At 55.3% G+C, this 16,174-nt stretch overlaps 1 protein-coding gene across 3 annotated transcripts in view; it reads left to right on the top strand.

Moving 5' to 3' along the window:
• Positions 1 to 16,174, top strand: part of CAPN12 (calpain 12) — a 33,807-nt gene that overhangs the window by 12,585 nt on the left and 5,048 nt on the right. Inside the window, exons 1-14 of one of the 3 annotated variants that reach the window (XM_063801656.1) lie at positions 6,068 to 6,642; positions 6,729 to 7,246; positions 8,686 to 8,755; positions 9,252 to 9,370; positions 9,869 to 10,002; positions 11,562 to 11,730; positions 13,131 to 13,205; positions 13,276 to 13,361; positions 13,432 to 13,506; positions 14,143 to 14,306; positions 14,393 to 14,625; positions 15,370 to 15,381; positions 15,573 to 15,781; positions 16,062 to 16,104. In XM_063801656.1, the coding sequence (XP_063657726.1) occupies positions 7,010 to 7,246; positions 8,686 to 8,755; positions 9,252 to 9,370; positions 9,869 to 10,002; positions 11,562 to 11,730; positions 13,131 to 13,205; positions 13,276 to 13,361; positions 13,432 to 13,506; positions 14,143 to 14,306; positions 14,393 to 14,625; positions 15,370 to 15,381; positions 15,573 to 15,781; positions 16,062 to 16,104 (1,626 nt within the window). In that variant the 5' untranslated portion in view covers positions 6,068 to 6,642; positions 6,729 to 7,009. Of the gene's footprint in view, positions 1 to 6,067; positions 7,247 to 8,685; positions 8,756 to 9,251; positions 9,371 to 9,868; positions 10,003 to 11,561; positions 11,731 to 13,130; positions 13,206 to 13,275; positions 13,362 to 13,431; positions 13,507 to 14,142; positions 14,307 to 14,392; positions 14,626 to 15,369; positions 15,382 to 15,572; positions 15,782 to 16,061; positions 16,105 to 16,174 lie in introns of those variants that run through there. The other 2 variants (XM_024351309.2, XM_054673421.2) reach the window with 2 other exon arrangements.

Raw genomic sequence — 16,174 nt, 5'->3', positions numbered from 1 at the left:
TAGGGAGAGCCTGATGTGTAAAAGAATGCCTGGACGTCAGGCACCTCACGCCATTTGCCTATTTTATGATAAGAATTATTTAGATCTGGTAGGATGGAAAAATTGAAAGTGCTGTTTTCTGGCTATTTGGAACTACTGTCAAGTTTGTATTGGGGTCAAGCGGCATTTCAGAAGAAAATTAGATGCTTAGATTTTACATCAGGTGAGAGTTGAAGAGGTTTTAAGTTCTTAAGAACACAGGCTAAGGGAGAAGGAGGAATGGAAGGTGGAAGCTTGCCCATAGTGAAGGAGGCAAGCCCAGAGAAAAGAGAGTAGAGACATGGAGAAGGGGTGGGGGGGTTCTTGCCCTCCAGAAAAGCAGAGAAGGGGTTGGGGCACAGAGATAAGAGGTTGGGGTGCAGAAATAAGGGATGGGGCACAGAGATAAGAGGTCCGGGCATGGAAATAAGGGATCGGGGTGCAGAGATAAGAGGTCGGGGTTCCTGCTCCTCCTCCAGAAAAGCGGGACTTGCTACTAAGGGTGAAGGAGAAGGGGTTGAGGGGTTCTTGCCACTCAGAAAAGCAGAGAAGGGGTAGAGACACGGAGAGAAGGGGTTGGGGTACTTGCCCCTCCCCCAGAAAAGCGGGACTTGCCGCTAAGGGTGAAGGAGAAGGGGTTGAGGGGTTCTTTTGTGGTGGAATGTCATCAGTTAAGGCAGGAACCGGCCATCTAGATGTGTATGTGCAAGTCACAAAAGATAATGATGGCTTAGCTTAAGCTCAAAGGCCTGACATTTACTACGATGAATCTAGATATGGCTCTCTTTGTATTTATACTTCTTGGAGTTTGTGTAAATTAACGTTTACACCAAGTTTGAAAAGTTTCCAGCCATTAATGCTTCAAAAATTTTTCTCCTTCCTCTCCTTTCCCCAGAGTCCTATTATACATATGTTTGTTTGCTTGATGTTATTCAGCTGGTCTCAGAGGCGCTTTTCTTTTTTCTTTCTTTTTTTTTTTTTTTGAGACGGAGTCTTGCTCTGTTGCCCAGGCTGGAGTGCAGTGGCCCAATCTTGGCTCACTGCAAGCTCCGCCTCCTGGGTTCACACCATTCTCCTGCCTCAGCCTCCCCAGCAGCTGGGACTACAGGCACACGCCACCATGCCCAGCTAATTTTTGTATTTTTAGTAGAGATGGGGTTTCACTGTGTTAGCCAGGATTGTCTGGATCTCCTGACCTTGTGATCCGCCCGCCTCAGCCTGCCAAAGTGCTGGGATTACAGGCGTGAGCCACCTCACCCGGCCTTTTTATTTTTGAGACAGAGTCTTGTTCTGTTGCCCAGGCTGGAGTGTAGTGGTGCGATCTCGGCTCACTGCAACCTCTTCCTCCTAAGTTCAAGTGATTCTCCTGTATCAGCCTCCCAAGTAGCTGGGACTACAGGCGCCTGCCACCACGCCCGGCTAATTTTTGTATTTTTAGTAGAAACGGGGTTTCACCATGTTAGCCAGGCTGGTCTCGAACTCCTGACCTCAGGTGATCTGCCCGCTTCGGCTTCCCAAAGTGCTGGGATTACAGACGTGAGCCACCGTGCTCGGCCTTTTATTTTTTAAATTGAGTCTTTGCAAATGTTTGATATATGCTTGAAAATCATGAGTGTATATAGATGTAATGAGTGTGCATATATATTAAATTCACCATATTCTATTATTCAAAATATCAAATTTTAAAACACTTGATATTTGAAGAATAATGGCGGTTTCAAATTACCCATGACCACTACTGTGTTTCTGTGTATTTTTCCTTTTGTTTCTAATAGTGTAATAAATGATCACTTCTTTTTTTTTTTTGAGATGGAGTCTCACACTGTCACCCAGGCTGGAGTGCAGTGTCTCACTGCAACCTCTGCCTCCCAGGTTCAAGTGATTCTCCTGCCTCAGCCTCCTGAGTAGCTGGGATTACAGGCACACACCACACCTGGCTTTTTGTATTTTTAGTGGAGCCAGGTTTCACCATGTTGGCCAGGCTAGTTTTGAACTCCTGACCTTGAGTAATCTGTCTGCCTGGGCCTCCCAAACTGCTGAGATTACAGGCGTGAGCCATCGCTCCCAGCCTTTTTTTTTTTTTTTTTTTTTTAGACAGAGTCTTGTCCTGTCACCCAGGCTGGAGTGCACTGGCACAATCTGGGCTCACTGCAACCTCCACCTCCCGGGTTCAAGTGATTCTTGAGCCTTAGCCTCCCGAGTAGCTGAGATTACAGGCATGCACCACTATGCCCAGCTAATTTTTGTATTTTTAATAGAGATGGGGTTTCACCATGTTGGCCAGGCTGGTCTCAAACTGCCGACCTCAAGTGATCCACCTGCCTCAGCCTTCCAAAGTGCTGGGATTGCAGGCATGAGCCACTGCACCCATCCAATCACTTTTCATTCTGGATCATACACTTTATCAATAGAAAATAACTCCTTTTGTCCAAAGTAATGCTATCTGCTTTAAATCCGGTTTTCTCTAATATTAGATTTGCCCTGATTTTTGTGTATCTGCTTTTGACTGATAGCTATTTCTAATCCTTTTATTTTAAAACTTGGTGGTGTTATCTTTGGAAAGTGTTTTGAAAGCTCAACAGTTGAATTTTGTTTGTTGACGTTCCCAAGTACGTTTCACACATTTGCATAATGTTGTTATAACTGATATGCTTGGTTTTATTTAGGTCATTGTGTGATGCTTTTTGCTTTTATTTTCTATGATTCGCTGCATTTTCCTTTGCTTTTTGACCAATGCCAAATAGATTACATTTTCTTTTCCTTTCATTTTAAGCTACTTCAGTGGTTTGAAAGTTGTACATCTGGCCAGGTGCAGTGGGTCAGGCCTATAATCCCAGCACTTTGGGAGGCTGAGATGGGAAGATTGTTTGAGCTCAGGGATTCAAGACCAGCCCTGGCAACAAAGTGAGACTCCATTCCACCAAAAAGTCTAAAAATTAGCTGGGTATGGTGGCATAAGCCTGTGGTCCCAGCTACTCAGGAAGCTGAGGCAGGAGGATTGCTTGAGCCCGGGAGGTCAAGGCTGCAGTGAGCCAAGATTGTGCCACTGCACTCCAGCCTGGGCAACAGAGTCAGACCCTGTCTCAGAAACAAAACAAAACAATACAAAAAAAGAAACAGCAAGACATGGCGCGGTGGCTCCCGTCTGTAATCCCAGCACTTTTGGAGGCCAAGGCGGGTGGATCACCTGAAGTGAGGCTTTCAAGACCAGCTTGACCAATATGGTGAAACCCTGTCTCTACTAAAAATACAAAAATTAGCTAGCCGTGGTGGCACATGCCTGTAATTCCAGCTACTCAGGAGGCTGAGGCAGGAGAATCACTTGAACGTGGGAGGCGGAGGTTGTAGTGAGCCAAGATCACGCCACTGCACTCCAGCCTGGGTGACAAGGCGAGACTGTCCCAAAAAATAAACCAACAAACAAGTGAAAGAAACAGCAGCCCAGATCCAAGGAGACACGTTGACTGTGGATGGCCGAGGCCGCCCACCTCGGCCTCCCAGAGTGCTGGGATTACAGGCGTGACCCACCACGCCCAGCCAGAAAGCTCGTTTTGTAACCCACTTTTGGTAGCCATGTACGTAGGCGGCTTGGACAATATCTGTGGGTCCACTTGGAGGGAAGGAGGCCAGAAGGCTTGAGGGACATCTGAGTGGCATGGAGGTGACAAGGCTCTGGGAGGGCAGCAGACACTCTTGAACGCCAAGGCATGGTCAATGCCTCGTGCAGTGAGCAGCGACTCTGTGTCAGGCACTTCTCTGAACTCATCCCACGTACGAACTCATTCGCTTCCCACAGCAACCCTCCGAGGTACGCCCTATCATCATCCGCATTGCAGAGATGAGGAAACTGAAGCACAGAGAAGTTAAGTGATGTGCCCAAAGACACACAGGTGTAGGTGGCAGAGCTGGGATTGGAACCCAGGTGCTGTGGCTCCTAATCCCGGCAGGCTGGAAGCACTCCCATATGACTCCCGTGGGGCTGGGGTGGGCTTGGCAATCCTACACGAAGAAAACAATTTTTTTTTTTTTTTTTTTTTTTTTTGAGATGGAGTCTCACTCTCTCACCCAGGCTGGAGTGCAGTGGTGTGATCTTGGCTCACTGCAACCTCCGCCTCCCAGGTTCAAGCGATTCTCCTGCCTCACCCTCCTGAGTAGCTGGGATTACAGGTGTGTACCACCATGCCCAGCTAATTTTTTTTTTTTTTTTTTGAGACAGAGTCTTGCTCTGTCAACCAGGCTGGAGTGCAGTGGCGGCTCACTGCAAGCTTCGCCTCCTGGGTCCACGTCATTCTCCTGCCTCAGCCTCCCAAGTAGCTGGGACTCCAGGTGGCCGCCACCATGCCTGGCAAATTTTTTGTATTTTTTGTAGTAGAGATGGGGTTTCACCGTGTTAGCCAGGATGGTCTTGATCTCCTGACCTCGTGATCTGCCTGCTTTGGCCTCCCAAAGTGCTGCTGGGATTACAGGCTTGAGCCACCATGCCCAGCCTTTTTTTTTTTTTTTTTTTTTTTTTTTTTTTGAGATGGAGTTTTGCTCTGTTGCCGAGGCTGGAGTGCAGTGGTGCAGTCTTGGCTCACTGAAACCTCCACCTCTCGGGTTCAAGCGATTCTCCTACCTCAGCCTCCTGAGTAGCTGGGATTACAGGTGCGTGCCACCACACCCGGCTAATTTTTTTGTATTTTTTAGTAGAGATGGGGTTTTACCATGTTGGCCAGGCTGGTCTGGAACTCCTGACCCGCCCGTCTCGGCCTCCCAAAGTGCTGGGATTACAGGCGTAGTAAACTACCGCGTCCAGCCTAATTTTTGTATTTTTAATAGAGATGGTGTTTCACCATGTTGGCCAGGCTGGTCTTGAACTCCTGGCCTCAAGTGTTCTGCCCACCTCAGCCTCCCAAAGTGTTGGGATTATGGGCATAAGCCACCATGCCCGGCCCTGTTTTGGGGGGTTTTTTGAGATGGAGTCTTGCCCTGTTGCCCAGGCTGGAGTGCAGTGGCACAATCTCGGCTCACTGCAACCTCCGCCTCCCAGATTCAAGCGGTTCTCCTGCCTCAGCCTTCTGAGTAGCTGGGATTACAGGTGCCCGCAACTATGTCTGGCTAATTTTTGTATTTTAGTAGAGACGGAGTTTCACTACATTGGCCTGGCTGATCTCGAACTCCTGACCTCAGGTGATCTGCCTGCCTCGGCCTCCCAAAGTGCTGGGATTACAGGCATGAGCCACCACGCCCAGCCAGAAAGCCTGTTTTGTAACCCACTTTTGGTAGCCGTGTACGTGGGCGGCTTGGACAATATTTGTGGGTCCACTTGGAGGGAAGAAGGCCAAAAGGCTTGAGGGACATCTGAGTGGCGTGGAGGTGACAAGGCTCTGGGAGGGCAGCAGACACCCTCAACGAGGGTGGAAGGTCTGCTGGGACCAGCACTGCTGAGGCTCTGGCATCTCCGTACCTGTTTCTCCCATTTCCTCCAATGGCTCCAGAGTCCTTTGGGGGAAATACTGCTCCATCCAGACTCTGAGTGGCGTGGGCCAGGGCAGGGCATCATGGTCACCAGATGGCTCCCAGCACAGGAGAGGTACAGAGCCATCCCTCCAGGGTCAGCCTCCCTGGGCAAGCAGGCTGAGTCTACCTTGTCGGGGAGGGGAGGAGGCGCATCCTGAGGGCTTAGGGGGCGTGAGCGGAGGGGAGCTCAGGGTCCCTCGGTGGATGATGGAGGAGCCACATATGGGTTACAGGGACAGACAGAAAGATGGAGAGGAAGAGACAGGGAGGCAGACACAAGGTACACTGACATGGTCTGAAGGAGGAGGGGCTGGGGGCCTGGACTCCTGGGTCTGACAGGTACAGAGAGGAACAGACACACGCTGAAAGAGACACAGAGAGAGAGGGGACAGGCATGGTGATTCACGCCTGTAATCCCAACACTTTGGGAGGCCAAGCGGGGAGGATCACTTGAGCCCAGGAGTTCGAGACCAGTCTGGGCAACAAAGTGAGATTCCCCGCCCCATCTCTACAAAAAAAAAAAAAAAAAAAAAAAGAGGGTGGGGTGGGGAGAGGGGTGGAGTTGGGGAAATACAGAGACACAAATATTGCCAGAAACAAAAAACAAGAAAGGGCCAGGCACAGTAGCTCACATCTGTAATCCCAGCTCTCTGGGAGGCTGCTGAAGCAGGAGGATCACTTGAGGCCAGCAGTTCAAGACCAGCCTGGGGAACATATGGGACCGCCCCCCGCCACCCCTCTGGCTCTACTTTAAAAAAATTTTTTTTAATTAACAAAACCTGACCGGGCACAGTGGCTCACGTCTGTAATCCCAGCACTTTGGGAGGCCAAGGTGGGCGGATTGCTTGAGGCCAGGAGTTCAAGACCAGCCTGGTCAACATGGTAAAATCCCTTCTCTAACAAAAAATACAAAAATTAGCCGGGCATGGTGACACGAGCCTGTAATCCCAGCTACTCGGGAGGCTGAGGCAGGAGAATCACTTGAACCTAGAAGGCGGAGGTTGCAGTGAGCTGAGATCGTGCCACTGCACTCCAGATACTGATGGAGAAGAAACATGAAGGCGGGGAGAGAGAAACTGTCAGAGGGAGGGGAAGAGAGGCAGTCTGAGAGATAGAGACACTGAGGTAAACCCGCCTCCCTCCCCAGCCCCACAGGCATAAGTAGGCAGAAGCTCACCCCCACACTGACCTCCTTCTTGGTGCTCTGACAGTGGCAGCCGGTCCTCCCTCAGCTCTGCCCGCCTTCTCTCCTGCTGCTGGCCAAGCCCATTAAGCTGCTACCTTGGCCACAACTGAAGGCCCCACGCCCTGGGAAGAAAACTACTGAAGAGGCGTCCCTGCTCCCCAGCACCCCAAACCATCAATTAATATTAACGAGGGAAGGCTCCTCATTGCCTAAAGACCCCACTGGGGCTCCAATGGAGGAGAGGCCCCACCCCCGTGACTCAGGAGGTTAAAGGGCCTGGTGCTGGCTTGTGAGGCCAGTGTCCAGATGGCATCCAGCAGTGGGAGGGTCACCATCCAGCTCGTGGATGAGGAGGCTGGGGTCGGAGGCGGGCGCCTGCAGCTTTTTCGGGGCCAGAGCTATGAGGCAATTCGGGCAGCCTGCCTGGATTCGGGGATCCTGTTCCGCGACCCTTACTTCCCTGCTGGCCCTGATGCCCTTGGCTATGACCAGCTGGGGCCAGACTCGGAGAAGGCCAAAGGCGTGAAATGGATGAGGCCCCATGTAAAGTGTGGCTGGGGTCTGGGCTCTGGGGTCTGAGGGAGGAGGGGCTGGAGGCATGGACTCCTGGGTCTGAGGGAGGAAGGCTGGGGGCCTGGACTCCCTGGTCTGAGGGAGGAGGGGCTCGGGACCTGGACTCTTAGGTCTGAGGGAGGAGGGGCTCGGGACCTGGACTCTTAGGTCTGAGGGAGGAGGGGCTCGGGACCTGGACTCTTAGGTCTGAGGGAGGAGGGGCTCGGGACCTGGACTCTTAGGTCTGAGGGAGGAGGGGCTGGGCCTGGACTCTTGGGTCTGAGGGAGGAGGGGCTGGGCCTGGACTCCTGGGTCTGAGGGAGGAGGGGCTGGGGACCTGGACTCCTGGGTCTGAGGGAGGAGGGGCTGGGGACCTGGACTCCTGGGTCTGAGGGAGGAGGGGGCTTGGACCTGGACTTCTGGATCTGAGGGAGGAGAGGCCAAGGCCTGGACACCTGGGTCTGAGGGAAGAAGGGGCTGGGGACTTGGACTCCTGGGTCTGAGGGAGGAGGGGCTGGACCTGGACTCCTGGGTCTGAGGGAGGAGGGGCTGGGGACCTGGATTCTTGGGTCTGAGGGAGGAGGGTCTCGGGACCTGGACTCCTGGGTCTGAGGGAGGAGGGGCTCGGGACCTGGACTCCTGGGTCTGAGGGAGGAGGGGCTGGGCCTGGACTCCTGGGTCTGAGGGAGGAGGGGCTCGGGACCTGGACTCCTGGGTCTGAGGGAGGAGGGGCTGGACCTGGACTCCTGGGTCTGAGGGAGGAGGGGCTCGGGACCTGGACTCCTGGGTCTGAGGGAGGAGGGGCTGGGCCTGGACTCTTGGGTGTGAGGGAGGAGGGGCTGGGCCTGGACTCCTGGGTCTGAGGGAGGAGGGGCTGGGCCTGGACTCCTGGGTCTGAGGGAGGAGGGGCTGGGCCTGGACTCCTGGGTCTGAGGGAGGAGGGGCTCGGGACCTGGACTCCTGGGTCTGAGGGAGGAGGGGCTGGACCTGGACTCCTGGGTCTGAGGGAGGAGGGGCTGGGCCTGGACTCCTGGGTCTGAGGGAGGAGGGGCTGGGCCTGGACTCCTGGGTCTGAGGGAGGAGGGGCTCGGGACCTGGACTCCTGGGTCTGAGGGAGGAGGGGCTGGACCTGGACTCCTGGGTCTGAGGGAGGAGGGGCTGGGCCTGGACTCCTGGGTCTGAGGGAGGAGCGTGCTGAGGATCTGGACTCCTGGGTCTGAGGGAGGAGGGGCTGGGGCCTGGACTCCCAGGTCTGAGGGAGGAGGGGGCTACCATGGGAGTGGCTCAGCACAGCTTCTGGAGACCCAGGGAAGCCATGCTCCTGCCCACAGGCTTCCAGGCCTTTCATGGGCTTGGAGGCCCTCACTCCTCTGGATGTGACCTTTCCTCGCTTTTTCGGGCTGAGGCCTGGAATCCCCCACCACCCACAGGAGTTCTGTGCTGAGCCGAAGTTCATCTGTGAAGACATGAGCCGCACAGACGTGTGTCAGGGGAGCCTGGGTGAGACCCTGAACCCACCTGGAGTCCTCAGATCCAGCTAGTTTCAGCTGAGATCCTGACAGCTCCATCCCTTCGTCCACCCACTCCCGGCCCCTGGATCCCTCCTCAGTCTCTTCTCTCCCTAGGCCTCTCTCTCCCTCCTCCCTCCTTCCTTCCTTTTTTTTTTTTTTTTTTGAGATGGGGTCTCACTCTGTCACCCATTCTGGAATACAGTGGCACCATCATAGCTCACTGCAGCCTTAACCTCCTGGACTCAAGCAATCTTCCTGCCTCAGCCTCCCAAGTAGCTGGGACTACAGGTGCATGCCACCATGCCCAGCTAATTTTTAAATTTTCTTGTAGTGGAGTCTTGCCATGTTGGCCAGGCTGGTCTTGAACTCCTAGGCTCACGTGATCTTTCTGCCTTGGCCTCCCAAAGTGCTGGGATTAGAGGCATGAGCCACCGCACCAGGCCTCCCTCCTTCCATCCTCACCTAATCCTGGCCTCTCCTCCCAGGTAACTGCTGGTTCCTTGCAGCCGCCGCCTCCCTTACTCTGTATCCCCGGCTCCTGCGCCGGGTGGTCCCTCCTGGACAGGATTTCCAGCATGGCTACACAGGCGTCTTCCACTTCCAGGTACAGCTCAGTTCCTCTGCCCATGCCTCAGTTTCCCCCATGGTGACTTGGTGATATGGATTTTTCTTTTTTTTTTTTTTGAGATGGAATCTCACTCTGTCACCCAGGCTGGAGTGCAGTGGCACAATCTCGGCTCACTGCAACCTTCGCCCCGCCCCCAGGTTCAAGCAATTCTCTGCCTCAGCCTCCTGAGTAGCTGGGATTACAGGCACCCGCCATCATGCCCAGCTAATTTTTTCGTATTTTTAGTAGAGATGGTATTTCACCATCTTAGCCAGGCTGGTCTCGAACTCCTGACCTCGTAATCCATCCGCCTCGGCCTCCCAAAGTGCTGGGATTACAGATGTGAGCCACCGCACCCGGCCAGCCATATGGATTTCATAGTTAACGTTGACTTGGGGCTGTAATTCCTGACTCTGGGACTGGCACAGCAGAGGCAGGGCCCAGGCAGGGCTGGAGGTTGGAAGCCGAGTCCGGCCCTGCATCTTCTCCCACCAGCTCTGGCAGTTTGGCCGCTGGATGGACGTCGTGGTGGATGACAGGCTGCCCGTGCGTGAGGGGAAGCTGATGTTCGTGCGCTCGGAACAGCGGAATGAGTTCTGGGCCCCACTCCTGGAGAAGGCCTACGCCAAGTGAGGACCCCAGTTCCAACCAGCTGCAGCCCTAAGTCCCCACAGCAGGCATCAAGCCACAGGGGGACCCAGAGTCCCCCAAGCTCTGCAATCCTCCAAACACCCCACCAAGAATCCCAAACCAAGTGACAACCGCCAGAACCCTCATATCACAACATCACCTGAGCAACTTCATGTCTTTTTTTTTTTTTCTTTTTTTTTGAGACGGAGTCTCACTCACTCTGTCGCCCAGGCTGGAGTGCAGTAGCGCGATCTTGGCTCACTGCAACCTCTGCCTCCCAGGTTCCAGCGATTCTCCTGTCTCAGCCTCCCGACTAGCTGGGATTACAGGAGCGCACCACCATGCCTGGCTAATTTTTATATTTTTAGTAGAGATGGGGTTTCACCATGTTGGTCAGGCTGGTCTCCAACTCCTGATCTCAGGTGATCCACCTTCCTTGGCCTCCCAAAGTACTGGGATTACAGGTGTGAGCCACCGTGCTCAGCTGTACCTTCAAATCTTAAACCCCTCTCTCCATCAGTATTTCACACACAACATTCCTGGAGACCCCCAGTCACTCATAATTCTTAAGGATCCTGAAATCTCATATATCAGGCCCTGGATTCACCAAATCTGGGATTTATCCCCTCGGGTGAGCTGTATATCTTAGATTGTCTCTCCTGGTCCATTGAGAAATCTAAAGCACCCCTAAAATATTGGGTGTCACCCTGGGACCCTCAAATCTTTGCCTTTTCCCCATTCTGAGGCTCTGAAATTCCTGACAAGCCCCCATAGGGATGATCCCCCAAAGCGGACATCTACCAGAGGTTCAAGGTTTCAGACGGTACCAGGACTCTCAGAATTCTAACACAGCTCTCTTATGCCCCCCGCCAAACCGAAGTCCTGGTCACCCCAAGGACCACAGGCCCAATCTCCAAGGGCTTCTGTGTGTGCCACAGTTCCCCCTGTCAAGAGTCTGAATTTTTTTTTTTTTTTTTAAGATGGAGTTTCACTCTTGTTGCCCAGGCTACAGTGCAATGGCGTGATCTTGGCTCACTGCAACCTTCGCCTCCCGAGTTCAAGCGATTCTCCTGCCTCAGCCTCCCGAGTAGCTGGGATTACAGGCATGTGCCACCACGCCCAGCTAATTTTTGTATTTTTAGTAGAGACGGGGTTTCACCGTATTGGCCAGGCTGGTCTCAAACTCCTGACCTCAGGTGATCCACTTGCCTCGGCTTCCCAAAGCGCTGGGATTACAGGCGTGAGCCACCATGCCTGGCCAAGAGTCTGAAATTGTTTTAGCTGGGTGTGGTGGTGTGCACCTGTGGGCCCAGCTCCTCGGGAGGCTGAGGTGGGAGGAGGATCGCTTGAACCCGGGAGTTTGAGGCTACAGTGAGATGAGATCACGCCACTGCACTCCGGCCTGGGCCACAGGGTGACCCTGGAAAAAGTCTCAAAACTTCAGGAATTTCCCCTGGGGATTCCACACCCTGAGACACAGGCCCCTGCAGATCCCAGGGCAAGGGTGCCTGAGATGCTTTTACTTGCCTCAACCCTCACCCCAGATCTGCCCCCACAGGCTCCATGGCTCCTATGAGGTGATGCGGGGCGGCCACATGAATGAGGCTTTTGTGGATTTCACAGGCGGCGTGGGCGAGGTGCTCTATCTGAGACAAAACAGCATGGGGCTCTTCTCTGCCCTGCGCCATGCCCTGGCCAAGGAGTCCCTCGTGGGCGCCACTGCCCTGGTAAGAGACCTGGACTCGCATGCGGAACCCCCACCAGGACCAGAACACAGTCAGGGGTGTGGTGGGGTGGGCGGAGTGCTTCCTCTGTTCTCTTCTCTGCTTCTGTTACTGGCTTAGGCTCGCTCATAAATCTAACTAGTCAAAAATAAATTCATTTGCTCTCATGAATCAGGGGCTTCAGGCACAGCTGGATCCAGATGCTGAGGGTGTTGCAACTATGTTTATTTCTCATTCTGTGTTAGTGTCACTCTCAGCCAGGCTCTCCCCTCATGGGCATAAAAGGGTCCCCCATAGCTGCAGGTATCTCCTACCACCCTAGGGTTTATTTAAAAAAAAAAAAAAAGTGCCTCTTTCTGAGAATTTCAGTAAAAGTCCCAGGATTGATTCTTGTGGGCTTAGCTTGGGTCATGTGTTCATCTGTGACCCCATGACACACTCATTCATTCACTGAGTTGGTCTAACTCCTTCACTCATTCATTTACTTAAATCCTCTGAGTTACTGCTTCTCTTTTTCTTCTGTGTCTGTTTCTCTCTTCTGTATCTTTCTTTGTCTCTGTCTCTGTCTCTCTCCTCTTTCCATCTTTTTTTTTTTTTTTTTTTGAGACGGAATCTTGCTCTGTCACCCAGGCTGGAGTGCAGTGGCACGACCTTGGCTCACTGTAACCTCTGCTACCCAAGTTCAAGCAATTCTCCTGCTTTGCCTCCCGAGTAGCTGGGACTACAGGCGCCCGCCACCACGCCCAGCTAGTTTTTTGTATTTTTAGTAGAGATGGGGTTTCACCGTGTTAGCCAGGATGGTCTCAATCTCCTGACCTTGTGATCTGCCTGCCTCGGCTTCCCAAAGTGCTGGGATTACAGGTGTGAGCCACCACAACAGGCCTCTTTCCATCTATTTTGTTTGTTTTTGTTTTTGGAGGCAGGGTCTCATCTCACTCTGTCACCCAGGCCAGAGTGCAGTAGTGTCATCATAGCTCACTATAGCCTTGACCTCTGGGCTCAAGGGATCCTACTGCCTCAGCCTCCAGAGTAGCTGGGACCACTGGTGTGCACCACCACACCTGTTGAATTTTTAAAATTTTTGTAGACTTGGGGTCTTGCTATGTTGCCCAGGCTGGTCTTGGACTCCTGGCCTCAAGTAGTCCTTCCACCTCGACCTCCCTAAGTGCTGGGATTACAGGCGTGAGCCCGTACCTCCATCTCCTTTTGTCTCGTTTCCATCTCCCTTCCTCTCCTTTTCTCTTTCGCCTTCAGTCACTAACCCTGACATGGTCTCTGAGCTGCGTGCCATTCAGTTCAGTGCTCTGGTTGGCTCCTGCCTTGGTGGCAGGAGGTTGGGGGCAGGGAGGAGCAGCTGCCCTCCTGTCCCCTACCTCGGCCTCACCATCCTATCCCCTGCCCAGAGTGATCGGGGTGAGTACCGCACAGAAGAAGGCCTGGTAAAGGGACATGCGTATTCCATCACGGGCACACACAAGGTAAGTGTTCCCCATGGGTGGGGTGGCAGGCCATGTCCAGGCATCACCCCCACTGACGATGCTGCCCCAGGTGTTCCTGGGCTTCACCAAGGTGCGGCTGCTGCGGCTGCGGAACCCATGGGGCCGCGTGGAGTGGACGGGGGCCTGGAGCGACAGGTGGGATGGGTCTGGGGTGGGTGTGGGGCTGGACCCCACCTGCCCGCCCCTCACACCACAGTCTCTCCAGCTGCCCACGCTGGGACACACTCCCCACCGAGTGCCGTGATGCCCTGCTGGTGAAAAAGGAGGATGGCGAGTTCTGGTCAGTTCGTCAGGGTCCCAGCTCTGCCTCTGGGAGGGTCTCCGTGCCAAGGGGTTCAGGGAGGGCGAGCCCCAGTTGAAGGATGGGTCCTAATAGGGAGAAACTGTGTACATCGGTGGTAATTTTGGGGCCAGGTTCTATTTTGGGAAATCAAGGAAGAATTGGTAGTAATATTAGAGAACCTCTGATTGGAGTGGGTTTAAAAAAGTAGTAATATGAGGGGAATTTGAAGGCCTAGTTATCTGTGGAGGATTGAAAGGGATGGGCAGTATTTAGGGCAATGGAGGAAGGCTTGATGATATTTGGGGCATTTCTTGAGATTTGGCAATGTTAAGGGGCTGAAGGGTACTTGTTGGTAATTTAGAGTCTGAGGGTCTTGCTGTTTGGGGGTTGGTGGCAATTTAATGATATTTGGGGGCAGCTTGTGAATCTTGGCGATTTGTGGGGCATGTCTGAGGACTTGGAGGAATTTGGCAGAGCTAGAGGCCCAGGCATTTGGGGTTCATTTCTGGAGCCTGAAGGGTATTTGACAATATTTAAGAAATGTGAGGGGCTTTGGGATCTGGGAGTCATTTCCGGGATCTTGGGACCCCCTCGAGGTGGGGCCGGGCAGGGTCTGACTGGGCCACCGTGCAGGATGGAGCTGCGGGACTTCCTCCTCCATTTCGACACCGTGCAGATCTGCTCGCTGAGCCCGGAGGTGCTGGGCCCCAGCCCGGAGCGGGGCGGCTGGCACGTCCACACCTTCCAAGGCCGCTGGGTGCGTGGCTTCAACTCCGGCGGGAGCCAGCCTAATGCTGGTGAGGCCTGAGGGGCCCTGAGAGGCTTCCTGGGGTGGGGGGCGCTGTGGCCGGCTAGGAAACCCCCTTTTTTCCTCCTCCCTTAGAAACCTTCTGGACCAATCCTCAGTTCCGTTTAACGCTGCTGGAGCCTGATGAGGAGGATGACGAGGATGAGGAAGGGCCTTGGGGGGGCTGGGGGGCTGCAGGGGCACGGGGCCCAGCGCGGGGGGGCCGCACGCCCAAGTGCACGGTCCTTCTGTCCCTCATCCAGCGCAACCGGCGGCGCCTGAGAGCCAAGGGCCTCACTTACCTCACTGTTGGCTTCCACGTATTCCAGGTGAGGTCCTGGGCAAAGCTGAGGCTGGAGGGAACCCGGAGGGTGGAGGGGCGGGGCCGGGCCAAGGAGCGGGGGAGGCATGGAGGGGCGGGGCCAGTGGGAAGAGGGGAGGTGTGGAGGGCGGGGCCAAGGGGGAAGAGGGGAGCGGTGGAGGGGTGGGGCTGAGGAGGAGTGGAGGAGGAGGAGGAGTGGAGGAGGAGGAGTGGAGGAGGAGGAGGAGAGGAGGAGGAGGAGTGGAGGAGGAGGAGTGGAGGAGGAGGAGTGGAGGAGGAGGAGTGGAGGAGGAGGAGTGGAGGAGGAGGAGTGGAGGAGGAGGAGTGGAGGAGGAGGAGTGGAGGAGGAGTGGAGGAGCAGGGCCAAGAGGGGACGGCGCTGGGAGGGGAGTAGGGGGCTAGTAGGGCTGGGGGGCCAGGTCTCAGAGGGGAGAGGGAGCTAAGGGAATGAGAGGGAGGGGCTCAGGGACAGACAGAGGGACGAGGTTAGGGACAGAGAGAGGCTGGGGGTTAGAAGGGCCAGAGGGGACCAAGGATACAGAGAAGGCGCTGGGAGCGCAGATGGGGAAGGAAGAGTTGGGGAGGGGTCGGCGAGGGCCTGGGTCGGGGACTGCGGGGCAAAGGTTCAATAAGGGTCTAATAGGACGAAGAAGGAGGGAGAGAGCACAGAGGTGAGAAGGGGCAGGGAGGAGACCCTGAGCGGCGGCCACCTCTCCCCTGCCCCGACGCCCCTTGCTCTTGCTTCTTTCAGATTCCAGAGGAGGTGAGTCTGGGATGGGGTCAACCTGCCCTGGGGCTTGGTCAACCTGCCCTGGGGGTGGGGGGCAGAGCCGGGTCCGGGGGCAGGGGAGGCGTGGACCAGGGGTTAGGCAGGGTGGACGGGGCGCGCTGGAGGGTGCGGGGATGAAGGGCCGGGGGTGAGCCTGGTCCGTGGTCATGCCGCCCCGTCCCCAGCTGCTGGGCCTCTGGGACTCCCCGCGCAGCCGTGCGCTCCTGCCCCGGCTGCTGCGCGCCGACCGCTCGCCCCTCAGCGCCCGCCGCGACGTGAGCCGCCGCTGCTGCCTGCGTCCAGGCCACTACCTGGTGGTGCCGAGCACCGCCCACGCCGGCGACGAGGCCGACTTCACTCTGCGTGTCTTCTCCGAGCGCCGCCACACGGCCGTGTGAGCCTCGGGCACCCAAATCCGACCCCATCCCTGCCTAGACAGGCCCCGAGACCCCCGAGACCCCCGAGACCCCCGAGACCTGACCTGCCCCGCCCCCAGAACCCCCGCCCCCAGAACCCCCGCCCCCAGAACCCCCGCCCCGCCCCGCCCCGCGAGGATGAGCCCAGGGTTCCATGGTCCCTACCTAGACCCCACGCGATTCCTCACCTGAGACCCCGTCCCACACAGCCCTGGCTGGGGCAAACAGCCCCCTCCCCACTTCCTATCTAATTTGCAGGGAGATCGACGACGTGATCAGCGCAGACCTGCAGTCTCTCCAGGTGGGGACTGTTCCTGGAGGGGCGGGATGGGGTGGGGGTCTTGGCCAGCGCTAAACTTTCGCCATGCGGC

This window comes from Pan troglodytes, chromosome 20 (genome assembly GCF_028858775.2).
Source record: "Pan troglodytes isolate AG18354 chromosome 20, NHGRI_mPanTro3-v2.0_pri, whole genome shotgun sequence".
In the NCBI taxonomy this organism is placed as follows: Eukaryota; Metazoa; Chordata; class Mammalia; order Primates; family Hominidae; genus Pan; species Pan troglodytes.
Note: the sequence above shows the minus strand (reverse complement) of the source record. Positions and strands in the feature narration are given on the sequence as shown.